At 39.7% G+C, this 22,500-nt stretch overlaps 1 protein-coding gene across 1 annotated transcript in view; it reads right to left on the bottom strand.

Annotated features, from left to right (window-relative positions):
- The window catches only part of LOC136853017 (uncharacterized), a 26,747-nt gene extending 14,317 nt beyond the window's left edge, over positions 1–12,430 (bottom strand). The window contains exons 1-2 of the mRNA XM_067128170.1: positions 9,434–12,430; positions 7,103–7,345 (exon numbers count right to left, since the gene is read on the bottom strand). Coding sequence (XP_066984271.1) covers positions 7,103–7,252 — 150 coding nt within the window. The 5' untranslated portion in view covers positions 7,253–7,345; positions 9,434–12,430. The remainder of the gene's footprint in view (positions 1–7,102; positions 7,346–9,433) is intronic.
- Between the last annotated feature and the right edge of the window lie 10,070 nt (positions 12,431–22,500).

Genomic DNA, 22,500 nt, shown 5'->3' with positions numbered 1-22,500 from the left:
AAGGGAGGGTGGGTTTGAGAGGCTGCGGTGCACCAGATGCCTACAGTATCCAGAGGAGAGAGAGAGAGAGAGAGAGAGAGAGAGAGAGAGAGAGAGAGAGAGAATTAATGCAGCAAACATTGCAGAAACTCGTATTTATTAAAATTTTCATTGAATAATTGAAATATGGTTCGGCATCAGAACACTTTTAACAGCCTTCGAAGTACAGAGAGAGAGAGAGAGAGAGAGAGAGAGAGAGAGAGAGAGAGAGAGAGAGAGAGAGAGAGAGAGAGCAGCCGTTGACGTGCGCCTGTATCAGTTAGTGGTCAGTCAGTCAAGTCGTGTACGTATCACGTACAAATGATGAACAGCCGAGAGTGTACTTGTCTTGTCATGCTGCTGTTTACTGCGATGTTCACGTAGCTTAATATCTTTGTTAAATGAAATTACACAATTAAGTCAGTTCGGAAGAGAAATATTTAATTAGTTTGCATCCTAAAAGGCGTTGTATGTACAGTGATGAACAGCAAACTGCACTTATTGCTATGTTTACAGTATCTTAATATCTTTGTTGAATGAAATTAAACTGTTAAATCAGTTTGAAATAGAAATATTTTATCAGGATCGCACCTAAAGAACTTGTATCTCATATAACTTTGCGTTAGAAGGTGAAAAATTTCAAATCTTAATGCACAGTCGCCATCTCTAGATGTACACATTTGATAAATGAAATTGCACAATGACGTCAGTTCCAGATAACAAATATTAACTTACATCCTAAAGATCACCTGTTTCTAAATTAGAAAACTCTAATTCTAATGCACAGTTGCCATCTAAAATTCAATGCATGATTATCAAGAATTTCCTGTGGGGTGATTTTCGTTGGTACTGAAACGAGCCACTTCGAATATGATACTGATTGACGGCCCCTCACTGTTTGTATATATCATTTAGCAGTCATAATTGTAGCTAAGAGCGTTCCTGAATTTGTTGGAAATACTAAAAATTCAGTAATTATATACACAAATATATATATATATATATACATATATATGTGTGTGTATGTATATACATTACTGTATATAAATATATATATATGTATATATGTATATATATATATATAATATATGATATATCAGGATCATATATATATTTCAATTGAAATATATATATCCTAATATAAATATATTTATATTCCACACGTGATTGTGTAAATTATTTCTATATATATAATATATAACTCATATATATATATATTGAAAGGCAATATATATATATATATATATATATATAGAATTTATATATATATTCCATATATAATCTCTCAACTTGGTTGTTATTTATTGATAAACTGTTGCTTTCCTAATTATGTCTTTTTGTGTGTCTTCCACGTAATGTTTATGTTAATTCAAAGAAAGGGAGAACAGTTTTTGTAAAATACCTATACTGTCGTTTTTCAGGTTCTGTTATATTGTTAAACACCTTTTCATTTGAAAATACTGGATACTTCAGCAAAAATGGAATTGGTTTTAAAACTCTATAACCCAGATTTAGATATATTTTGATGATGTTTAAAGCAAATCCGTTCTCCCTAAACGATTTTGTTCCAGGAAACTTAACTGCTCTCTCTCTCTCTCTCTCTCTCTCTCTCTCTCTCTCTCTCTTAACTTGCTCTCAACTTGCAGACCAACTGTGCAGAAAGCTCTCTCTCTCTCTCTCTCTCTCTCTCTCTCTCTCTCTCTCTGTCTCTCTCTCTTTGTACTTAACACACAACTGTGCTACAAGCTCAACTCTCTCTCTCTCTCTCTCTCTCTCTCTCTCTCTCTCTCTCTCTCTCTCTCTCTCTGTACTTCATTAACTTACACCAACTGTGCAGAAAGCTCTCTCTCTCTCTCTCTCTCTCTCTCTCTCTCTCTTGTACTTCATTAACTTGCACCAACTGTGCTACAAGCTTTCTCTCTCTCTCTCTCTCCCTCTCTCTTTCTCTCTCTCTCTCTCTCTGTACTTCTTTAACTTACACCAACTGTGCTGCAAGTTCTCTCTCTCTCTCTCTCTTTGTTGGCTAGAATTTTATCTCAGCGACCCCCCTCAGGGTCTCCCCTAACCAACTGACCTAACAGATTTAAAGAATCCTGGTCAGTGTCTAAAGGTGTTCTGGAAGCAAATGTATTTCCTCACAGATTTAAAATTAATTCATATATTTAAATATACTCTCAAAAATCATTTGGATAAGACAGACCAAATTTTGACTCGGTAGGGGCTTGGTGTCGTCAGTGCACCTCACGTGGTGCATTGCAGGCATTACTTAAGGTTCTTTGCAGCGTCCCTTCGGCCCCTAGCTACAACCTCTTTCGTTCCTTTTACCGTACCTCCGTTCATATTCTCTTCCTTCCATCTTACTTTTCGCCCTCTCCTAACATTTCATTCAACATTATTTTCAGCTGTGAAAGACCTTATAGGTCCCAGCGCTTGGCCTTTGGCCTAAATTTAATATTCCAGTTCCAATACCAAAGCTTGAATCCACGTACTATACCGAAAAGGTGTTTTGAAAGCAACTGTTATTCGCTTACAGACTGGAACAAAAACATCCAATTTGAGTTTTCTGTACATCGTATAATCAAGGCCACCGAAAATAGATCTATCTTTCGGTGGTCTCTGGTATAACGCTGTATGAGCCGTGGCCCATGAAACTTTAACCACGGCCCGGTGGTAGCCTGGCCTATATCGTTGCCAGACTCACGATCATGGCTAAATTTAATCTTGAATAAAAAAAAAATAATGAGACTAGAGGGCTGCAATTTGGTATGTTTGATGATTAGAGGGTGGATGATAAAGATACCAATTTGCAGCCCTGTAGCCTCAGTAGTTTTTAAGATCTGAGGGCGGACAGAAAAAGTGTGGACAGGAAGAGTGCAGACAGAAAAAAGTGCGGCACAATAATTTTCTTTAACAGAAAACTAAAACGGCATTTTCAAGAAATGTTTTTGTTCTTTCTTGCAGGTTTTAACAATTCATGTTTTACTGGGGAGTCGGTCAAACGAAGATTTGACATTTGGACGCGTTTGCATGTAGGTTCATCCTCCCAGCTTCTGAGAAAGGTAAGTAGACTGACTACGGGTCCCCCTAAAGCACGCTTTTGTTCCTTACGTTGCTCTGTGTGTGTGTGTGTGTGTGTGTGTGTATGTGGATTGAAATTGGGTTGGTGGTATGTGTACTGGGATCGTAGGGCTTGCGATTTTACTTCGGAAATGGATTCGGATTATGTTAGTTTCATGTAAGTTCACTGTGTTTATTTGTTTTTTTATTTATATATTTTATTTATTTATTTATATTTTTATTTGTTTATTTATTTATTTATATATTTTATTTATTTATATATCTTTTATTTGTTTTTATTCTTTTACATATTATTCTTATCTATTTTATTTTATTTTTTATTGATTCAGTTTATTAATTTATTTATCAATTTATTTTATTTATTGGTTTTATTTATATATGTATTATTTTACTTATTTTATTTAATGTACCACGATCATTGACATTGAACTTTGCCTTTGGGTTACTCCTGTCTCCCTGAAGGGTTAACATATATCAACCAGTAATGAATATCTCCCCATTAACTAATTGTAAGTATGATAAATCGCCTTAGAACCGCCCCCCAACCTCTTTTTTCCCATTGTACTTTTAAGTAAATCTTGAATCCATGGTTTCTGAGAAATTTTCTTAACCCTTCTCTGGTGCTTTGAACCTCTGTGGTCTGTTACTGGGGAACTGTGCTTTGAAAACTATTGTAAAGGCTTTGACCGGCCAGTTTTATTCATCTCTCGCTTCTGAATATTTGAAATAGTTACATAGAGAGAGAGAGAGAGAGAGAGAGAGAGAGAGAGAGAGAGAGAGAGAGAGAGAGAGAGAGAGAGAGAGAACAAATTCATGGCTGCGATTTTCAAATCCTGTTTTGAAATCGGTCATTGTAAAGAATTACCAGAAAATAGCACATTGTAAGCGTTCTTTCTTTTTAATGTAAGTTATTTAACTTGCGATTTTATGGTACCTTTGGCTTTTTTATAGCCAGTCAGGTAGTTATAGACATTTTGAAACTGCATACGAAAGCAGTCAACCTATCTTTAAATTGGTCGAATTCTATATGCTTTAGAATCCTCTTCACAAATTCTCGGCAAGAAAATTTGTTCTTGGATTGTTTTTCCGCGTGTTGTAACACACGAGAGTTGTAGCAGATTAAACCCTTGTTGTTATCATTGCTGTTATTATTCTGTGTAGTGATGGATGCGTATGCCATCTTACGCACAGTAAACTATTGTGTATTCAGAAACGCACGTACACACACACATATACATATATATATATATATATATATATAATATATTTATACATTATATGATATATATATATATATATATATATATATATATATATATATATATATATATATATATATTATATATATATATATATATATATATATATATATATATATATATATATATATATATATATATATATATATATATATATGTTTAGAGTGACACCCCACCTACCATCAAAGTAAAAGAAATCTACCTACTCAACAAGGTATACATCCCTCCCCTTCCCTCCTCCCTCCCTCCCCTCCCCCCCCCCACAAAATTTCAAAAGTATGTTCCATGTATTGCCCGGAAAAAACAACCCAGCACCGCACTAACCTTAGCCATACATTTAATAATTAAAAGGAAGCAAGCAACTTCATTAACAAGGAAGACGATTTTTTCCCTTCAGTCCGCCGTGTTAAAAATGGCCGATTTTTTTTTTTTTTTTTGGCGACGGAGTCTTGGAAAATTGAAATGTCAAGCCATTCAGATGGCCATTAATTAAATAAATGCCGCTCTATCGCTACACCATTTTAGCTAGGTTTTGCAGCGTTCTTGTTTTTTTCCATTTTTTTTACCGTTGAGTTTTTTGTTTAAACGGGATGTCTATGTACGTCTGGGTTTGTGCTCTTCTTTGGCGTGTTTGTTTCCGTTTGTTTGTATTTTTTTTTCGTAAGGTTTGTGCTTTGAAAAACTTGTTTGTCAAAATAACTGAACAATCGTCCTCATGTGGTGTAGAATCCAGTCTGTTCATACCCAGGGTCTCAGGGGATAAGGTAGAACAATGACAGGGTCAAAGTTATTGCATTAGAATATTAACAGAACTTATAGTAAAGTTTTCCAAAGGCCTCTTGTTTATTTAAAGTATGGTTTGTACTTCATTTACTTCTCCATCCAACCTGCATTACCATGTCTTTTGTCATTATTTCAGTGAATTGATAATAGCCTGTCTCAGCACCTTATTGTAGCCCTCTGATTTTTAGTAATTCATAAAATTTATGTCTTCATATGACCCCAAGACGCGTTATGTAGCGATAACAGATCAGTATCGAACTTTGAAACTTTTTCTGTACCTCCGTTCATATTCCCTTTCTTCCATCAAACTTTTTCTGTACCTCCGTTCATATTCCCTTTCTTCCATCTGACTTTCCACCCTCTCCAACAATTGTTTCACAGTGCATCAAAGAGGTTTTCCTCCTGTTACACCTTTCGGACCTTACTGTCAATTTCCCTTTCAGCGCTGAATGACCTCAAAGGTCCCAACGCCTGGCAGTTGGCCTAAATACTATAATCCAGTCCAGTCCAATTCATATGCATCCAAGACGTATTGAGTTGTGGTATCAGATCAGAATCGAACTTTGAAAACTCGAAAAAATAACACAAAATAGAGAACAAATATATTTAAGAAAAACACATACAGTTTCCAAGTGTGGTTTTTGGGTCTCCGCGCTGAAGGGGGAGCGTCTCGCTTCGATACTGTAAATGAATTTCTTAAATATCTCTATTCGCCAATTTGTAATTTTTTTTTTTTTAAGTTTCAAAGTTCGTTTCTGATCTGTTATCACTACTTAATACGTCTAGGATGCATATGAATTGGACCGGATTGGACCAAAGAATTTAGGCCAACTGCCAAGCGCTGGGACCTATGAGGTCATTCAGCGCTGAAAGGAACATTGACAATAAGAAGGTTTGAAAGGTGTAACAGGAGGAAAACCTCTTTGATGCACTGTGAAACAATTGTTGGAGAGGGTGGAAAGTCAAATGGAAGAAAGAGAATATGAACGCAGGTACAGAAAAAGGAATGAAAGAGGTTGCAGCTAGGGACCAAAGGGACGCTGCAGAGAACCTTAAGTAATGCCTACGGTGCACCACGTGAGGTGGACTGACGGCACTAACCCCCCATGGGGATTTGGATGCATATGAAGTTATAAAGCTTATGAATTGTTAAAAGTTAAAGGGCTATAATAAAGTGCTAAGATAGACTATTATTAATATACTATTCGTAAAATAATGATAAAAGGACATACCATACTTTAGATAAACAAGAAGCCTTTGAAAAACACTGATAGATGTTCCGTTAATATTGTAATGTAATAACGTGGACCCATATTATTGCCCATCCTGTACTCTGGGACCATAGCTTTGAACATCATGGATTCTACACTGCATGAGGACGATTGTTTAGTTAGTTTGACAAACATGACCCTTTTGTTCTTCAGAAGATGAATTTAAAAGATTTTTACAACATATTTCTGTGTAAAACTTTGTGGCACTAGTGAGCCCCTGTGGGTATGGCTTAAATGGAATTGAATTTACACTATACAAAGAAGCTTTTAGGCAAGTTTTGTAACTGTTTGTCATTTTGGGCAAGTAGTTCCAGAGCAGAAGATTTTTAAATGACCTCACTTTATTTCCACTAATTTCTAATGGTCCTCTAGTTCCAGAACAGAAGGTTTTTGAACCTCATGCAATTTAGACTTAATTCTCCATTATTCTCTGCACTGTTTTAGATCCAGTTTCCATTAATCCTTAATTATCTCATATGGGAGAGGATGCTTGTTCAAGAGAAGTCGAAAATGTGTTAAGTTTTTTGTTACAAAACGTTACTTAAGCTTTCAGCTCAGAGCAGGAAATTTAAGAAACCAAGTAACGAAGCTTCCCAGAACTTCCTGGCCTAGTAGTTAGTACATCTGGTGTGCAAGATCTCACGCTAGATTATACCGAAAGAAAATGGAGAATAATCCTTACTACGTCCTCACCTTCTGCGCCATGTCCCTCTCCTGTATCCTACGCTTCTTCTCGATCTCCTTCAGTGTCCCAACCAGAGTCCTTCGAGCGAACTGATGCCGATACAAGATGGCCTTCGTCGCGTGGCTCCTTGTCTTCCGTTTGGCGTCCATTGCTGACATCGGTTACTACTGCTCCTACCGCTACTTCTAAAACCGCTACTGCTGAAACTGCTTCTGCTAAAACTGCTTCCACTTCTTCTTCTGCTTCTGCTCCTGCAGGAAGAGGGAGAACAGCAGGGAGGAAGAGTCATCGCTAAAGCAATTTAACAACGCGAGGCATTTTTAGGCTGTGGGGCAGAATTTGAAATATGTTGCGCTTTGTGAAGTTGGGTTGAAGGTACGGTTGAACACACACACACACACACAGAGTAATATATTATATATATGTATATATACGTGTGAATGTGTGTGTGTTTGTGTGTTTTAGGCACGCGTGTCTGCGTGTTCGCTTGCACATGGTTAATCTTAGGGGGAATGAAAGGGAATGATAAATGGCTGACGTGATGTCATGAAGTGTACAGCAACAAGCTTTGATGACAGATAAGGAATCCTGAAAAAAATGGTAGACATCTTGCTAAGAATTTTGAAATATTAAATTGAGTTTTTAAATGTAACGAAATGAACTCATAAACGAAGAGTTTAACGTGGATAAAGAAATATGTTAATAAGTGAGCAATTGATACAGATATGTTGATCAGTGAGCAATTGATACAAATGGAAGTTTCCAGAGGAGAACTTTTTATATGTGGTTGAAATGGAGGGCGAATGGAATGCAATAATGACACCTCTCGCTAAGTAAACCTGACAGTGCTCTGACGTTTGAAGATTGAAGGAAAATGCAAACATAGTTAGTGTGTGTGTTGATATGATGAATAATCTAACAAGACAGTCTCTGAGAACAGGGTTAGGTTAAACATTTGACAAGCAATTTCTGTCATTTTGATGTTATTCAAAGTAATATCGAGATATATAATAAGATCTTTTCCTCAAAATTAGAAAGCCTGACAAGAAATAATGTTGATTGCAAGGTACCTGAGAGATCCCTGACTTCTTATGGAGACAGATTAAACCTGATTACTGAATTGTGAATGATTAGTATTCATGTCGAATGGATTATTATGTAACTTTTATAATACTGAATAAAACCTTTTTAACGAGTGCCTCATAAATGTTTTAGGACTGGATCAAAGCTTTGTGAAGGTAGCATCATACTCTTCTTGAAAGCAATGCTTCATAACTTTTTAAGGATTTCATCTTAATTTTTAAGGATTTCATCATAACTTTTTAAGGATTTCATCTTAATTTTTTAAGGATTGCATAATAACTTTTTAAGGGTTTCATCTTAATTTTTTAAGGATTTCATCATAACTTTTTAAGGGTTTCATCTTAATTTTATTAAGGATTGCATCATAACTCTTTAAGGATTTCATCGTAGCTTTTTAGGGATTGCATCATAACTTTTTAAGGATTTCATCATAACTTTTAAAGGATTTCGTCATAACTTTTTACGGATTGCTTCACAACTGTTTAAGGATTTTTAAACATTGTATCATAACTTTTTAAAGATTGCACCACAACTTTTTAAGGATTTAATCATAACTTTTTAAGGATGGCATCACAACTTTTTAAGGATTGCATCATAACTTTTTAAGGATTTCATCATAATTTTTTAAGGATTGCATCATAACTTTTTAAGGATTGCATCATAACTTTTTAAGGATTTCATCTTAACTTGTTAAGGATTTCATCATAACTTTTTAAGGATTGCATCACAACTTTTTAAGGATTGCATCATAACTTTTTAAGGATTGCATCATAACTTTTTAAAGATTACGTCATAACTTTTTAAGGATTTCATCATAACTTTTTATGGATTTCATCATAACCTTGTAAGGATTGCTTCACAACTTTTTAAGGCTCTCTTCATAACTTTTTAAGGATTGCATCATGACTTTTTAAAGATTGCATCATAAATTTTTAAAAATTGCACCACAACTTTTTAAGGATTTAATCATAACTTTTTAAGGATGCCATCACAACTTTTTAGAGGATTGCATCATAACTTTCTAAGGGTCGCATCATAACTTTTTAAGGACTGCAGCATCATAACATTTGGAAGTTTGTATCCTAATAATCACTTAATAGTGGATCATAACTACTAGATGCCCCATAACTTTTTAAGGATCGCATCATAACAATTGGAAGTTCCTATAATAATTATTTAATAGCGAATCATAACTACTTTAGAAATGCATCATATTTTTTTAATTAAATGGATTAGAACACTGTCGTTTCACTCACCACACTGGACACGAAGTAACACCCAGTACATAAAGGGTCTTAGCAGCAGTCGAGAGCAGGTGAGTTCAGAATTCCTCATGCAGTTCCGAGGAATCCGAGTAGGGTAGATAGGGAGGAGAGAGAGAGAGAGAGAGAGAGAGAGAGAGAGAGAGAGAGAGAGAGAGAGAGAGAGAGAGAGAAAGGACAGAGAGGGAGAAGGTGATAATTTTTGTGAAAAATTGGACAAGGAGGGGCGCCCAAAATAGAGAGCGAGGAAGTCGGAGGAATGGCGTCACTGGGAAGATAATTGAGAATAAAAGAATTATAGAGAGAAAACTGAGAGAAAGGAAGTAGGGTAGGAAGAACAAGGAAGGAAAAGGAAGGAAGGAAGCTAATGTCCTTCCGATAATGGAAAGAGAAATGGGTAAAAGTAGAAATGAAGATAGAATGAATAAGCAAAGACTGTTAAAGGGGAACTGTGACAAAACGGATAAGGAAATTAGGAAGTTAGAAGCAACGTGACTGTTAATCAGGTAGCCAAAGGAAACAGGAGGATTTAAACGCTTCTGAGCAAATGTTTGGTTTGATAAGAAGGAAGTACAGTGTAATAGGAGTCTGTAAGTTGGCATGTGGAGAGAGAGAGAGAGAGAGAGAGAGAGAGAGAGAGAGAGAGAGAGAGAGAGAGATGGGGAGTCGGGTAGGGTGAGAGGTGGGAAGGAAGATTTTGATATCTTCAGGTAAGGTCACACTACCGCCGCCACCAGGTAGCCCTACGACTCAGAAGGAGCGAGTAGGAGGGTGAGTGTGAGGAGGAGGAGGAGGAGGATTCAACCACACGTTGGAGGAGGAGGAGGAGGAGGAGGAGGCAGCAGCAGCAGCGCCTCACTTCGTCATAATACAGGGGCGAATGCGAAGAGGGAGTTGGAGTTGGAGTAGAAGGGATGGGTGGTGGAGGGGGGGGAGGAGAGAGGTGTAGGCGGGGTGTTGAAATAAGAAGAGTTTTAATGCACTTCCTCGGCCGGGCAGGTAGATCCCAGTCGCCCTGCGACCTCAATAAACGCGGATTCTTGGTTACTACAATATTCCATCACGGCGAATTCACAACGCGTCCAACTTTATCCATGGAAAGCTAATGCTTGTCTTCCGGTGTGCGCGAGTGTACGTTTGTGCGTGCTCACTCAGGCCCGTTTGGTAAGGTGACTGACTCTCCGAGAAGGGAGGGAGGAGGGGGAGGGGAAGAGAGGGGGAGGTAGGGGACGAGAGGACGAGCGCCCCAAATACCTTTGCGAGAATTTATTTTGGCGAGGTGGCCTTCGCGGCATATGACGTCACGCTGGTCGAGATATTAAAAGGGTTATAGTTTATGACCGGCCAAATTATTTTTCAATTAATGCTATGTAAGTGGTTGGGGAGTCTATCTTCTCCCTACTTTATTTTCATTACGATTTACTAATAATTCGCTTTTCGTATTGAGATAATCCTGAAATGTGTTGCAAGAATGTGAGGGACTCGTCGAACTTTTTAGAAAGTAGGAATCTAGGCGAATTTTAGCGTCTGGAATAATGAAATTGCACTAAGGCAATGTTGAATAAAGGAAAGAACGACTTATCGTCGTAATTCTCATGTCGCCTGGAATTCTGGAACTTCCCGAGCTCAACTTGGAAACGTCTTTGCGCCTGGAAGGTACCTAGACCCAAGGTCTAGAGAAGACACTAGACCGTGGTGGTGGCGTTCGTTTGAGCGAGCGCGAGCGGCGGTTGGTTCGAGGGGTAAGCTCGGACCTTGTGTGGCGGAGTTGCTGGAGCTGAGGAGAGAGAGAGAGAGAGAGAGAGAGAGAGAGAGAGGGAGAGAGAGAGAGGTCACTTGGCCCACTCACTCACTCACTCTTTCACTCACTCACTCCTAGACCCAATTTCTTCTTCACCCCGTCGGCCACTTCTAGTGACCTTTAAATTATATCGCCGGATCTGTTCCTCCTCCTCCTCCTCCTCCTCCTCCTCCTCCTTGCTTGGATTTTTTGTCAACGACAGTTCCAGCGCTGAGCCCACCGTGAATACGAAATTGTATCTTTAAAATATTTCTCTGGAGGTGGTGGTGGTGGGGGCGGATGGGCCCGCGTTGGTTCTAGGGGATGTCGTGTGGGTAGGGGGTAGAGAGAGGGGGAGGGAGAGAAAGGCAGGAGGAGGTAGGGGCGTTTGACAAAACACAATAGAACGAAGTCGCAGCAGCAGCAGCAACAGCAACAGCAGCAGCACAGCAGCAGCAGTGGCAGCAGGCAGCAGCAGCAGCAGCAGAGGAGTTCGGGGGACGAAACAAAGTAGAACGGGACGACGAAGAACAGACGCGGCCTCCCCGAAATGGAGCGAACTCGGTGTTGACAATGATTCATCAAGTTATATCGCCCCTTTATGAAAAGGAGGGAAGTCTAACTCCTAACAACATTTAGATTAGATAATCTCTCGCGGGGCGGCCGTCATTTTTCCTCGGGTCTTCTTACGCTAGGTTGAAGACGAACAAAACGGCCTCCTGGAAAATAAAAAAAAAAGAAGAAGAAGAAGAAGAGGAGGAAAATAAATGATAAAACCGCGTTTCAAGTAAACAAAAGAGAAGAGACAAAAGTTCCCAAAGTTGTGGGCTGGCAGTTCCAAAGGGGGTGGCGAGCACGTGCTTCGGCGACGACGATGACGTCACCAGAAATCAATACTGTGCGATTCGCTTTGTCGCAAATTCCCTTCGCCCGTCGTCGCGGCGGTGTCCTTCTGGTCAGGGGTCCTTCGGCTCCGGTGCCTCGAGGTCCCGTAGGACTCTCCCGAAGGAAGCTGGTAGGATGACAGTAAACGGAATGGTTCCTGTCGGTGAGTCCTTTATCCGGTTCGCTCGGGGAACAACGCGGGCTCGCCTCCCCCCTCCCCCTCCTCCTCCTCCTCCTCCTCGCCCTTCCAGGACTTCTGTTGAGCAGCAGGGAGAGAGAAAGAAAGAGGAACAGAGAGAGAGAGAGAGAGAGAGAGAGAGAGAGAGAGAGAGAGAGAGAGAGAGGTACACACACTTCGGGACTTGGTTAGCTGTTTCTGGTCGTCCTCAAGAATCAACGACTGCATTTGCTTGCATATTCAAAACGATAAAGGACGAGGGACGCGGTATAAAGTATCATGTCGGCTCTTTTTTTATTTTTTAAAGCTGTAAAGCTGGGTGAGAGAAAGAGAGAGAGAGAGAGATAGTGAGAGAGAGAGAGAGAGAGAGAGAGAGGTTATTTTTTCCTAAGCTCGTGACGCTGTGGTTGGACTCTCTGCGTTGCCTCGATTGCATACCAGCTGAATGTTATTAATACATGCACGAACTTTCGGGGGTTAGGGAGAGGGAAGGGGAGGGGAGGGGTTTAAGCCCCTGGGGATGGTGGGGGAGGGGTTTGGGTCGTCCGTAGTAGTACTACTATTGTTGCTACTACAAGTTCTACGCTTTTGGGTAATGCTTTAGTGGTTTTATTACTCACGCGCCTATTAGAAAGTTATGAATATTTCTGAATGCTTGTTATGGAATGGTTTCTTTTTTTTATAGTAGGGGGAGAACTAGGGAAAATAAATCAGCGCTTACAGTGGTCCGTGACGACTGTATATATATATATATATATATATATATATATATATATATATATATATATATATATATATATATTATATATATATATATATATATATATTTATATATATAATATATGTCTACTTTAAAGTTGCTGAGGGACGCTTTCGCCTAATAGTGATGATGATGATGATGATGGTGTATGGGGCAGAAGAGAGAGAGAGAGAGAAAGAGAGAGAGAGAGAGAGATTCATGGTGAAGAGATTGGGGGAATGAGGGTAGGCCAGGAGGAAGAAAGAAAGAAAGAGGCAGTGAGTGTGAGGAGGAGGAGGAGGAGGGGAGGAGGAACCCCATGGTTGGAGAGGTTGAGGGATGGGGGAGGAGGGTTGAGGGGATATGAGTTGGGGGGGAGGTGTGATGATGTTGAAAGGTTAGTGAAACCGCCTGAATGGACCTCCAAGGAAAAAAGGGGGTGGTGGGGGTTAGGGGTATTGGGTGGGGGTGTGTAGGGGTGGTGGGTAGGGGGGTAGGAGATCATGTAGTCATTAACATCATAGGAGGAGTATGACGTCGTAGGTATAGGGTCAGAGTAGGCCATAATTATGTAATTTATTTTTTATTTATTTAATTACCGTGGGTCAAATTTTGTGCTTTGAGAAGTCTAGGGAAAATTAATACATTTTTCACTTTTATAGTTGACTAAAATACACGGCAGAAATTTTATTTTTTGACGTGAATTTTTCTAAAGAATAATTATGCTAATTTCTAATTTATATTTAAACAGATTTCGGTAATTTAGCGTATGGTATATAAGACTTCCGTCTTTAAGGATAATAATTATGATAATCATGATAATTCCAGGTTTATATTAAACATTTGGATTTCAGGAACTTCAGCGTGTATATGCTAATTCCAAGAGTTGATTCATGTTAAATTCTGTTTTGTGAAGTTTAAAGAATTCAGTAAGGATAATTCTAGAAATTTTTTCCATTAAAAACTTGATAGAATCACGTAATTTTAAAATATAGGACAAAAAGAAAAATGCCAGGAATACAGTCATTTAATCTTTTTAAAAAATACAGAATTTATTTCAAGACTTAGATTTTAGTAACTTCAGCGTATGTGTGTGTGTATATATATATATATATATATATATATATATATATATATATATATATATATATATATATATATATATATTCCTAAAGTTCATTTGCAATAGCTTATTATATAGAGAGAGATTCCTGTAACTTCAGCATATGGATAATTCTGGTAATTTTCTGCATTAAAAACCTGATAGAATCACGGAATTTTAAAATACGGGACAAGAAGAAAAAATACCGGGAATTCACTCGTTTAATCTTTATCAGGAATAAGCCCCGTACGGGGTAGTGCCTTCAATGCACCTCATGCGGTGCACTGTAACCGCAGGCATTACTTGAGGTTCTTTGCAAAGTGCCTTCGTCCCCTAGCTGCAACCCATTTCGTTCCTTTTACTGTACCTCCTTTCATATTATTTTTCTTCCACCTTACTTTCCACCCTATCCTAACAACTGATTCATAGTGCAACTGCGAGGTTTTCCTCCTGTTACACCTTTCAAACCTTTTAGTGTCAATTTTCGTTTCAGTGCTGAATGACCTCATAGGCCCCAGTGCTTGGCATTTGGCCTAAATTCTATATTCAGTTCAATTCTATTAGTAACAAGCTACTTTTATCTCTGCTTATACTTGAATCTTTCAGCCAAGTCTCCTTTTCAACCTTCATAATTTTTTCCACCTCAAGGTTGACAACAGGAAAGCTCTGGATTGAAGGAAGAACGGAGGTGGGAGTGGGGGGGGGGGGAGATGGGAACTTGGAGGAGGAGGAGGAGGGAGTGGTGTTGCGAGAAGAGGGACTATCTGGAACGGGGGATGGATGGGGGGAAGAGGGAAGGGGGTAGGGGCATCCCTCTAATGAAGTTAAAGGGATACTTATGGTTTCTGGAGTAAAATTGTCAGGATTTACTTTCGTTTCCTTCAAGCGGCGACTTTTAATGTCGCCTCCGAGTGTGCTGGTTCAAGTTGCCTTCATGTTGCTTGATAGTGGAATAGGAAAGCGCAGAGAGAGAGAGAGAGAGAGAGAGAGAGAGGCTGTGAGAGAGAGGTAAATTTACTTTCATGTGAGTTCTTAGGCTGTGTGGTATGAGTATATTTACTTTCATGTGTTATTTTTCTTGATGCAGTGTCGTATATATATTATATATATATATATATATATATATATATATATATATATATATATATAAATATATAAATATATATATATATATATATATATATATATTATTATATATATATAAATATATAAATATATATATATATATATATATATATATATATATATATATATATATATATATATATACAAAACGAACTCAACCTTGCATACCGTCACGTGCGTATTCATATATACATCCCGTCCGGCCAATGCATTTATCCTGCATGCAAACAAGAGGACGAACACGCGTGTCCATACGCTCTTCTTCCATTTACAAACCCAGACGCCTCGCTCGCTGCTGGGAGCCCTTGGCCTTAGACTAATTGCATGCTTGAGAGAGAGAGAGAGAGAGAGAGAGAGAGAGAGAGAGAGAGAGAGAGAGAGAGAGAGAGAGGACGTGCGTGAACTATATAGGCAGAGTCATCCTTCGTGCACTTTCAAGGGATTTTCTCGTGAGTTGGCCTCCTCCGGGCGGGAGTTACGTCACGGAATGTTTTTTTTTTTTTTTCACGTTTTCTTTCGTTGTCTTCGTCTCGACTTTTTTTTTTTTGGTGCTTCTATCCTGCTTTACGGGACTGGTTGGTTCCTCCTTATGCCTCCTTCAGGAGTAGATTTGGAGACACCCCCACCATTGTTTTTTTTTTTTTTTTTTTTTTTTTGTTAAGGTAATTTATTGAGAAGTGGGTTTGTATTGCTAATTTGTAATTCTTGGAGAGTTCCGAGTTTATTTTGGTCGACTTACGTTTAATGTTTTGTTGGTTTTTAGATCTTGTTTTCTTTCTTTTTTATTTCTTGTTTCCGAGTAAATGTAATTTCTGAGGGACTGGGTTTATATAGCTAATTTGTAAATCTTGGGGTTTTGTGTTATGATTTTTGAAAAAATGTGTTTAGGTTTAATGTCATGTTGATATTCAAATATTTTTCCGTTCTTGAATATTGAATTTATGGAAAATGGATGACAAATTGTAAAAAAAAAATGTATGGTATCTAGTTTGTTCTACAGTAGATGAGTGTCGTACTTGGTGTTATAAAACATATCTAGATATTTTTCGTTACATTCCCAAATGATTAGGGTTTCATTTTATGATACTCTGGGTTATGGAATATGATAGACATCTGGATAAATGGATTTAAAGCCTGTTAATACCAAGTTGCATTTTCTTTGAGACTGCAAAAATCTAAGGTGCTTAAACCCTTTGTTTCCTAATGCCTGTTGTTTGTAAATTACAGTAAATTCCCCCCTTTCCTTTTTTTTTTTACATATTTCTGAGCTTCGCTGGACGCGTTAATTGCTCTTGGATGTCTTGTAGTTGTAATTGTGTCGCAATCATGAGTCACTTTGCACTGTACATGAGATTTGTTTCTCCCCCTGGATGAGGTAATTCATCTGATTCTTATTTTAAGTTTTCCGAAAACAAAACTATTGAAATGGCTTTGTCTGTCCGTACGCAGTCTTTCTGTCCGCCATCAGATCTTAAAAACTGCTGAGGCTAGAGGGCTGCAAATTGGCATGCTGATCATCCACCCTCCAATCATCAAACATACCAAATTGCAGCCCTCTAGCCTCAGTATTTTTTTTTTTTTTATTTAAGGTTAAAGTTAGCCATAGTCGTGCGTCTGGCAACGATGTAGGATAGGTCACCACTGCCGGCTGAGAGTTTCATGGGAAACGGCTCATACAGCATTATACCGAGATCACCGAAAGATGGATCTATTTTTGGTGGCTTTCGTTATACGCTGTACAGAAAACTCGATTGCGCCGAAGAAACTTCGGCGCATATTTTATTTATTTAATTTTTTTCATTTTGAAGGAGGCAGATTATCATTCTTTATGGGAGGAACACGTATGTAATCTTTGGCCGTTCGGATGGCATTGAAAAGAAAATTAGTCATTATGATACTCCGGCATGTATCTTTTATCCGTTCCAAGCTTCTTAATTTATCTAAAACATTTTTTCTTTGGGTGGTGGGAATTGACGTGCTTGTAGAGAATTCCTATTGCTAATTAATTGTATTGTTTTTCAATTTGTAACTTAATTTTCCTGTAAAAGTTTGACAGTGGATTTGTTCTTTTGTTACCTATGAAGAAGAAACAGTTTGGAAATGACATCCCAAATATAGTTGGGCCAAGCAAGGTTTGCTGTCGTTTTTGTGAGGCTGACCTCGTACTTGAATGCCAAACCCGCTTCTTAAAAGACAGGTCACTTCGGACAATGTTTTCAGAGGTCCTTAGAAAATGTTTTGTCTTATTCAAGAGGCAGAAGGTGGAAAAATTCCCGTAGGAGTTTAGTGCCGTCAGTGCACCTCGGTGCACTGTAGGCATTACTTGAGGTTCTTTGCAGCGTGCCTTCGGCCCCTAGCTGCAACCCCTTTCATTTCTTTTACTGTACCTCCGTTCATATTCTCTTTCTTCCATCTTACTTTCCACCCTCTCCTAACAATTGATTCATAGTGTAGCTGCGAGGTTTTCCTCCTGTTACACCTTTCAAACCTTTTACTGTCAATTTGCGTTCCAGCGCTGAATAACCTCATAGGTCCCAGTGCTTGGCCCTTGTCCTAAATTCTATATTCATTTCAGAAGGTGGAACAAATTTTTTTGTTCTCAATGCTAAATAAGAAACGCTTAACGTACGGAGCTGATACACAGGGTGGTTTGATCCCTTTTGCTTTGTCATTGTGAGAACAGGGATGATAATCTTCAAGAATAAACCGTATTCTCGCAAAATCTCGGATCCAAACGTGAAAAGTAAAATGTTAGGTATTTGAGGAAAAGAAATCAGAAGTAGCAGTTTGTCATGAAATGGAATTGATGGAATGACGTTCCATTTCAGTATTTTCACCAAGAGCGAATAATTGACAGTACCCAAAATTTTTTTTCATTTAGGGGGAGAAAATCTGTATTATTTAAGACCAGTTTCTTTCAGTATCTGGAATCTGAAGATCTTCTGTAGTGAATCTCGCAAGAGCAAACATTTATTTATCTTCTTATATGAAACCGGATTTTACGAAGAAATGTGTTAAATATACGACTTTTATGCAGTTTTCTTTTTTAATCGTTTTAACATTTCGTCCACTTTTTTAGTTTTCTGTAAATAAAACTATTGAGTTGGCTACTTGTTTGTCCGTCCGCACTTTTGTCCGCCCTCAGATCTTACAAACTAATGGGGCTAGAGGGCTGCAAATTGGTATGTTGATCATCCACCCTCCAGACATTAAACATACCAAATTGCAGCCCTCTAGCCTTAGTAGTTTTTATTTTATTTAAGGTGCCAGCCGCCGACGCATCTTCACTTTACCGCATCTGGGGAGCAACTGAGCGCCACCCGGTCGTGGTTGAGAGTTCCGTACTGCAGCACATCGAGAGTTTCATACAGCATTATACGCTGTACAGAAAACTCGATCGCGCATTTTTTACTTGTTTTTACATCGTCCTCATTGTTTTGCAACTGCCACTAGAAACTGATGGCAGCTAATTTGAATTTGTCCCTTGACGTCACTTAGAAAAAGTACGGTGGGTGGATGAACTTGTTAATTCGGCAGGAACAAATGTGGCACAGATTTCAGTAAACCTTCTTTATGAGCATTACTAATGGCGCTGGACTCTCACGCTATCCAGAAAAGTTCGTGTCACTTTTCAACATAAAACGCTTCTATATTTTGATCAAATGAAAAAACAAGTTTAAAAATGCGCCAAAGTTTCTTCGGCGCAATCGAGTTTTCTGTACAGCGTATGATGCTGTTTGAAACTTTCAGCCGCGGCCCATGAAACTCTTAGCAGCGGCCGATGAAACCCAGCCGCGGTCTGGTTGTAGCCTCAGCCACGGCGCATGAAACTCTTAGCCGCGGCCCGTGAAACTCAGCCACGATCCGGTGGTAGTCCCAGCGGCGGCCCATGAAATTCATCCACGGTCCGGTGGTGGCCTGTGTTGTTGGTACCTATAGCGATGCCAGAAGTACGATCATGGCTAACTTTAACCTTAAATAAAATAAAAATTAATGAGTCTAGAGAACTGCAATTTGGTATGTTTGATGATCGGCGGGTGAATGATCAACACACCAATTTGCAGCCCTCTAGCCTCAGTAGTTTTTACGATATAAGGGCGGACAGAAAAAGCGCGGACGGACAGACAAAAGCCCATCTCAATAGTTTTCTTTTTATGAAAAACCAAAAAGTCATCTTTCCAACAAGTAACCTGCAATCGCACGACAATTACTTGAGTAGCTTTGAGACTTTGTAGGAATCAGAGAGCTACCCTACATTTCAACCTGACTTTTGACCTCCAGCTTGTTTCTCCGGCCCCTTCGTGGTTCATTAGGCCCTTTCAGTCTTCCTTTCGCAGAGGAATTTAGCGCCGCAGATGCAGACTTTCTGAAAGAAGTTTTATTATTCATTAAAACTTCACCTTATCTGCATTCCTGGAGAGGTAGCGTAGCCAGGGAATGAAGAGGTACCTTGAGATTTAAAGTTTTGGATTGTGCTTTTTGTTGTGCATTGAATCTTGAGCTGTCCAGCCCCTCGAGAGTTGAGTATTTGGTATGGTTAAACTACTTAATAATAATAATAATAATAATAATAATAATAATAATAATAATAATAATCCACGACCTTATCAACTGTTCAACCGAATCCAGCCTTTTGCAGACACAGGTTACCTGGATGCCTCAGATATGCACGTAAACTTACTTGGACGCCTCAGGTATGCACGTAAACTTATTTGGACGCTCAACGCCTCAGATATGCACGTAAACTTACTTGGACGCCTCAGGTATGCACGTAAAATTACTTGGACGCCTCAGGTATGCACGTAAACTTATTTGGACGCTCAACGCCTCAGATATGCACGTAAACTTACTATGCACGTAAAATTACGGACGCCTCAGGTATGCACGTAAACTTATTTGGACGCTCAACGCCTCAGATATGCACGTAAACTTACTTGGACGCCTCAGATATGCACGTAAACTTACTTGGACGCCTCAGGTATGCACGTAAACTTATTTGGACGCTCAACGCCTCAGATATGCACGTAAACTTACTTGGAGGCCTCAGCTATGCACGTAAAGTTACCAGGACGCCTCAGATATGCGCGTAAAGTTACCAGGACGCCTCAGCTATGCACGTAAAGTGACCAGGACGCCTCAGATAGGCACGTAAAGTTACCAGGACGCCTCAGAAATGCATGTAAAGTTACCAGGACGCCTCAGCTATGCACGTAAAGTTACCAGGACGCCTCAGATATGCACGTAAAGTTACCAGGACGCCTCAGATATGCACGAAAGGTACCTGGATGCCTCAGATATGCACATAAACTTACGTGGACGCCTCAGATATGCTCGTAAACTTTCTTGGACGCCTCAGATATGCACGTAAGTTTTCTTGGACGCCTCAGATATGCACGTAAACTTTCTTGGACGCCTCAGATATGCACGTAAACTTTCTTGGACGCCTCAGATATGCACGTAAACTTTCTTGGACGCCTCAGATATGCACGTAAACTTTCTTGGACGCCTCAGATATGCACGTAAACTTAATAGGACGCCTCAGCTGTGCACGTAAACTTACTTGGACGCCTCAGATACGCACGTAAACTTAATAGGACGACTCAGCTATGCACATAAACTTACTTGGACGCCTCATCTATGCACGTAAACTTACTTGGACGCCTCATATATGCACGTAAACTTACTTGGACGCCTCAGCTATGCACGTAAACTTACTTGGACGCCTCAGTTGTGCACGTAAACTTACTTGGACGCCTCAGGTATGCACGAAGGGTATCTGGACGCCTCAGATATGCACGTAAACTTACTTGGACGCCTCAGCTATGCACGTAAACTTACTTGGACGCCTCAGAAGGGTATCTGGATCAGATATGCACGTAAACTTACTTGGACGCCTCAGCTATGCACGTAAACTTACTTGCGCCTCAGGTATGCACGAAGGGTATCTGGACGCCTCAGATATGCACGTAAACTTACTTGGACGCCTCATCTATGCACGTAAACTTACTTGGACGCCTCATCTATGCACGTAAACTTACTTGGACGCCTCGTCTATGCACGTAAACTTACTTGGACGCCTCAGACATGCACGTAACTTACTTGGACGCCTCAGATATGCACGTAACTTACTTGGACGCCTCAGATATGCACGTAAACTTACTTGGACGCCTCAGCTATGCAAGGAGTGTATCTGGATGCCTCAGATATGCACGTAAACTTACTTGGACACCTTAGATATGCACGTAAACTTACTTGGACGCCTCAGATATACACGTAAACTTACTTGGGCGCCTCAGATATGCACGTAAACTTACTTGGACGCCTCAGATATACACGTAAACTTACTTGGACGCCTCAGATATGCCCGAAGGGTATCTGGACGCCTCAGCTATGCACGTAAACTTACTTGGACGCCTCATATATGCACGTAAAAGTTACCTGGACGCCTCAGATTTGCACGTAAGGAAGCATTTCGTTGCCTGGCTCTTCCTAGCACCGTGCTGCTCATTCATGAGTGTGTCATGGTGTTATTGAATCGCATTCTTCATGAAAAAGCGAAGAACAAGAATGAATAAAGAATTCATTGCCCAGAAGTCATTACGCGGGGAGAACTGTTTCAGACTGAAGTGTGAACAGTGAGTTTTTATAGTATTAAAATTTGAGAGAAATCGATAAAAACATTTTTGAGGAAACGCACAAATTTAAACTAATTCCACTACGCATCTCCGCCCGCACCCCAAAATTAAATAAACTTCAAAACCCGGATGAGTTATTTTATAAAGGTGTAACCGAGGATAATTCATAACATAATAACTCATGAATTATTTCTCACCGTCTAGGTGGAGAATGGAGTGTGAGGGGTGGGGAACGGGAGGAGGAGGAGGAGGAGGAGGAGGAGGAGGAGGAGGGGGAGGAGGACCTTTTGAACCCCTCGCCCTCTGTAACATAGGGTTAGTCATGTTTATCCAAACCCTTCCTTCCTATTCCTTCTCCCTTCCTCCTCCTTCCTCCTTCCTCTTCCTAACCCCTTCCTCTTCCTTCCCCCTTCCCCTTCCTTCCCCCTCGCTCTTCCTTCTCCATTCCCCTTCCTTCCCCACCCACTCCCCTTCGCCTTAACGCCCACGGAACTGAAGAAGGCCGTGATGATGAATAGGATGTCTATTCCATACATAGGGAAAATAACCCCTCTCTCTCTCTCTCTCTCTCTCTCTCTCTCTCTCTCTCTCTCTCTCTCTCTCTCTCTCTCTCTCAT

The sequence above is a fragment of the Macrobrachium rosenbergii genome, chromosome 26 (genome assembly GCF_040412425.1).
Source record: "Macrobrachium rosenbergii isolate ZJJX-2024 chromosome 26, ASM4041242v1, whole genome shotgun sequence".
Lineage (NCBI taxonomy): Eukaryota > Metazoa > Arthropoda > Malacostraca > Decapoda > Palaemonidae > Macrobrachium > Macrobrachium rosenbergii.
This window is presented reverse-complemented; position numbering and strand designations above follow the sequence as displayed.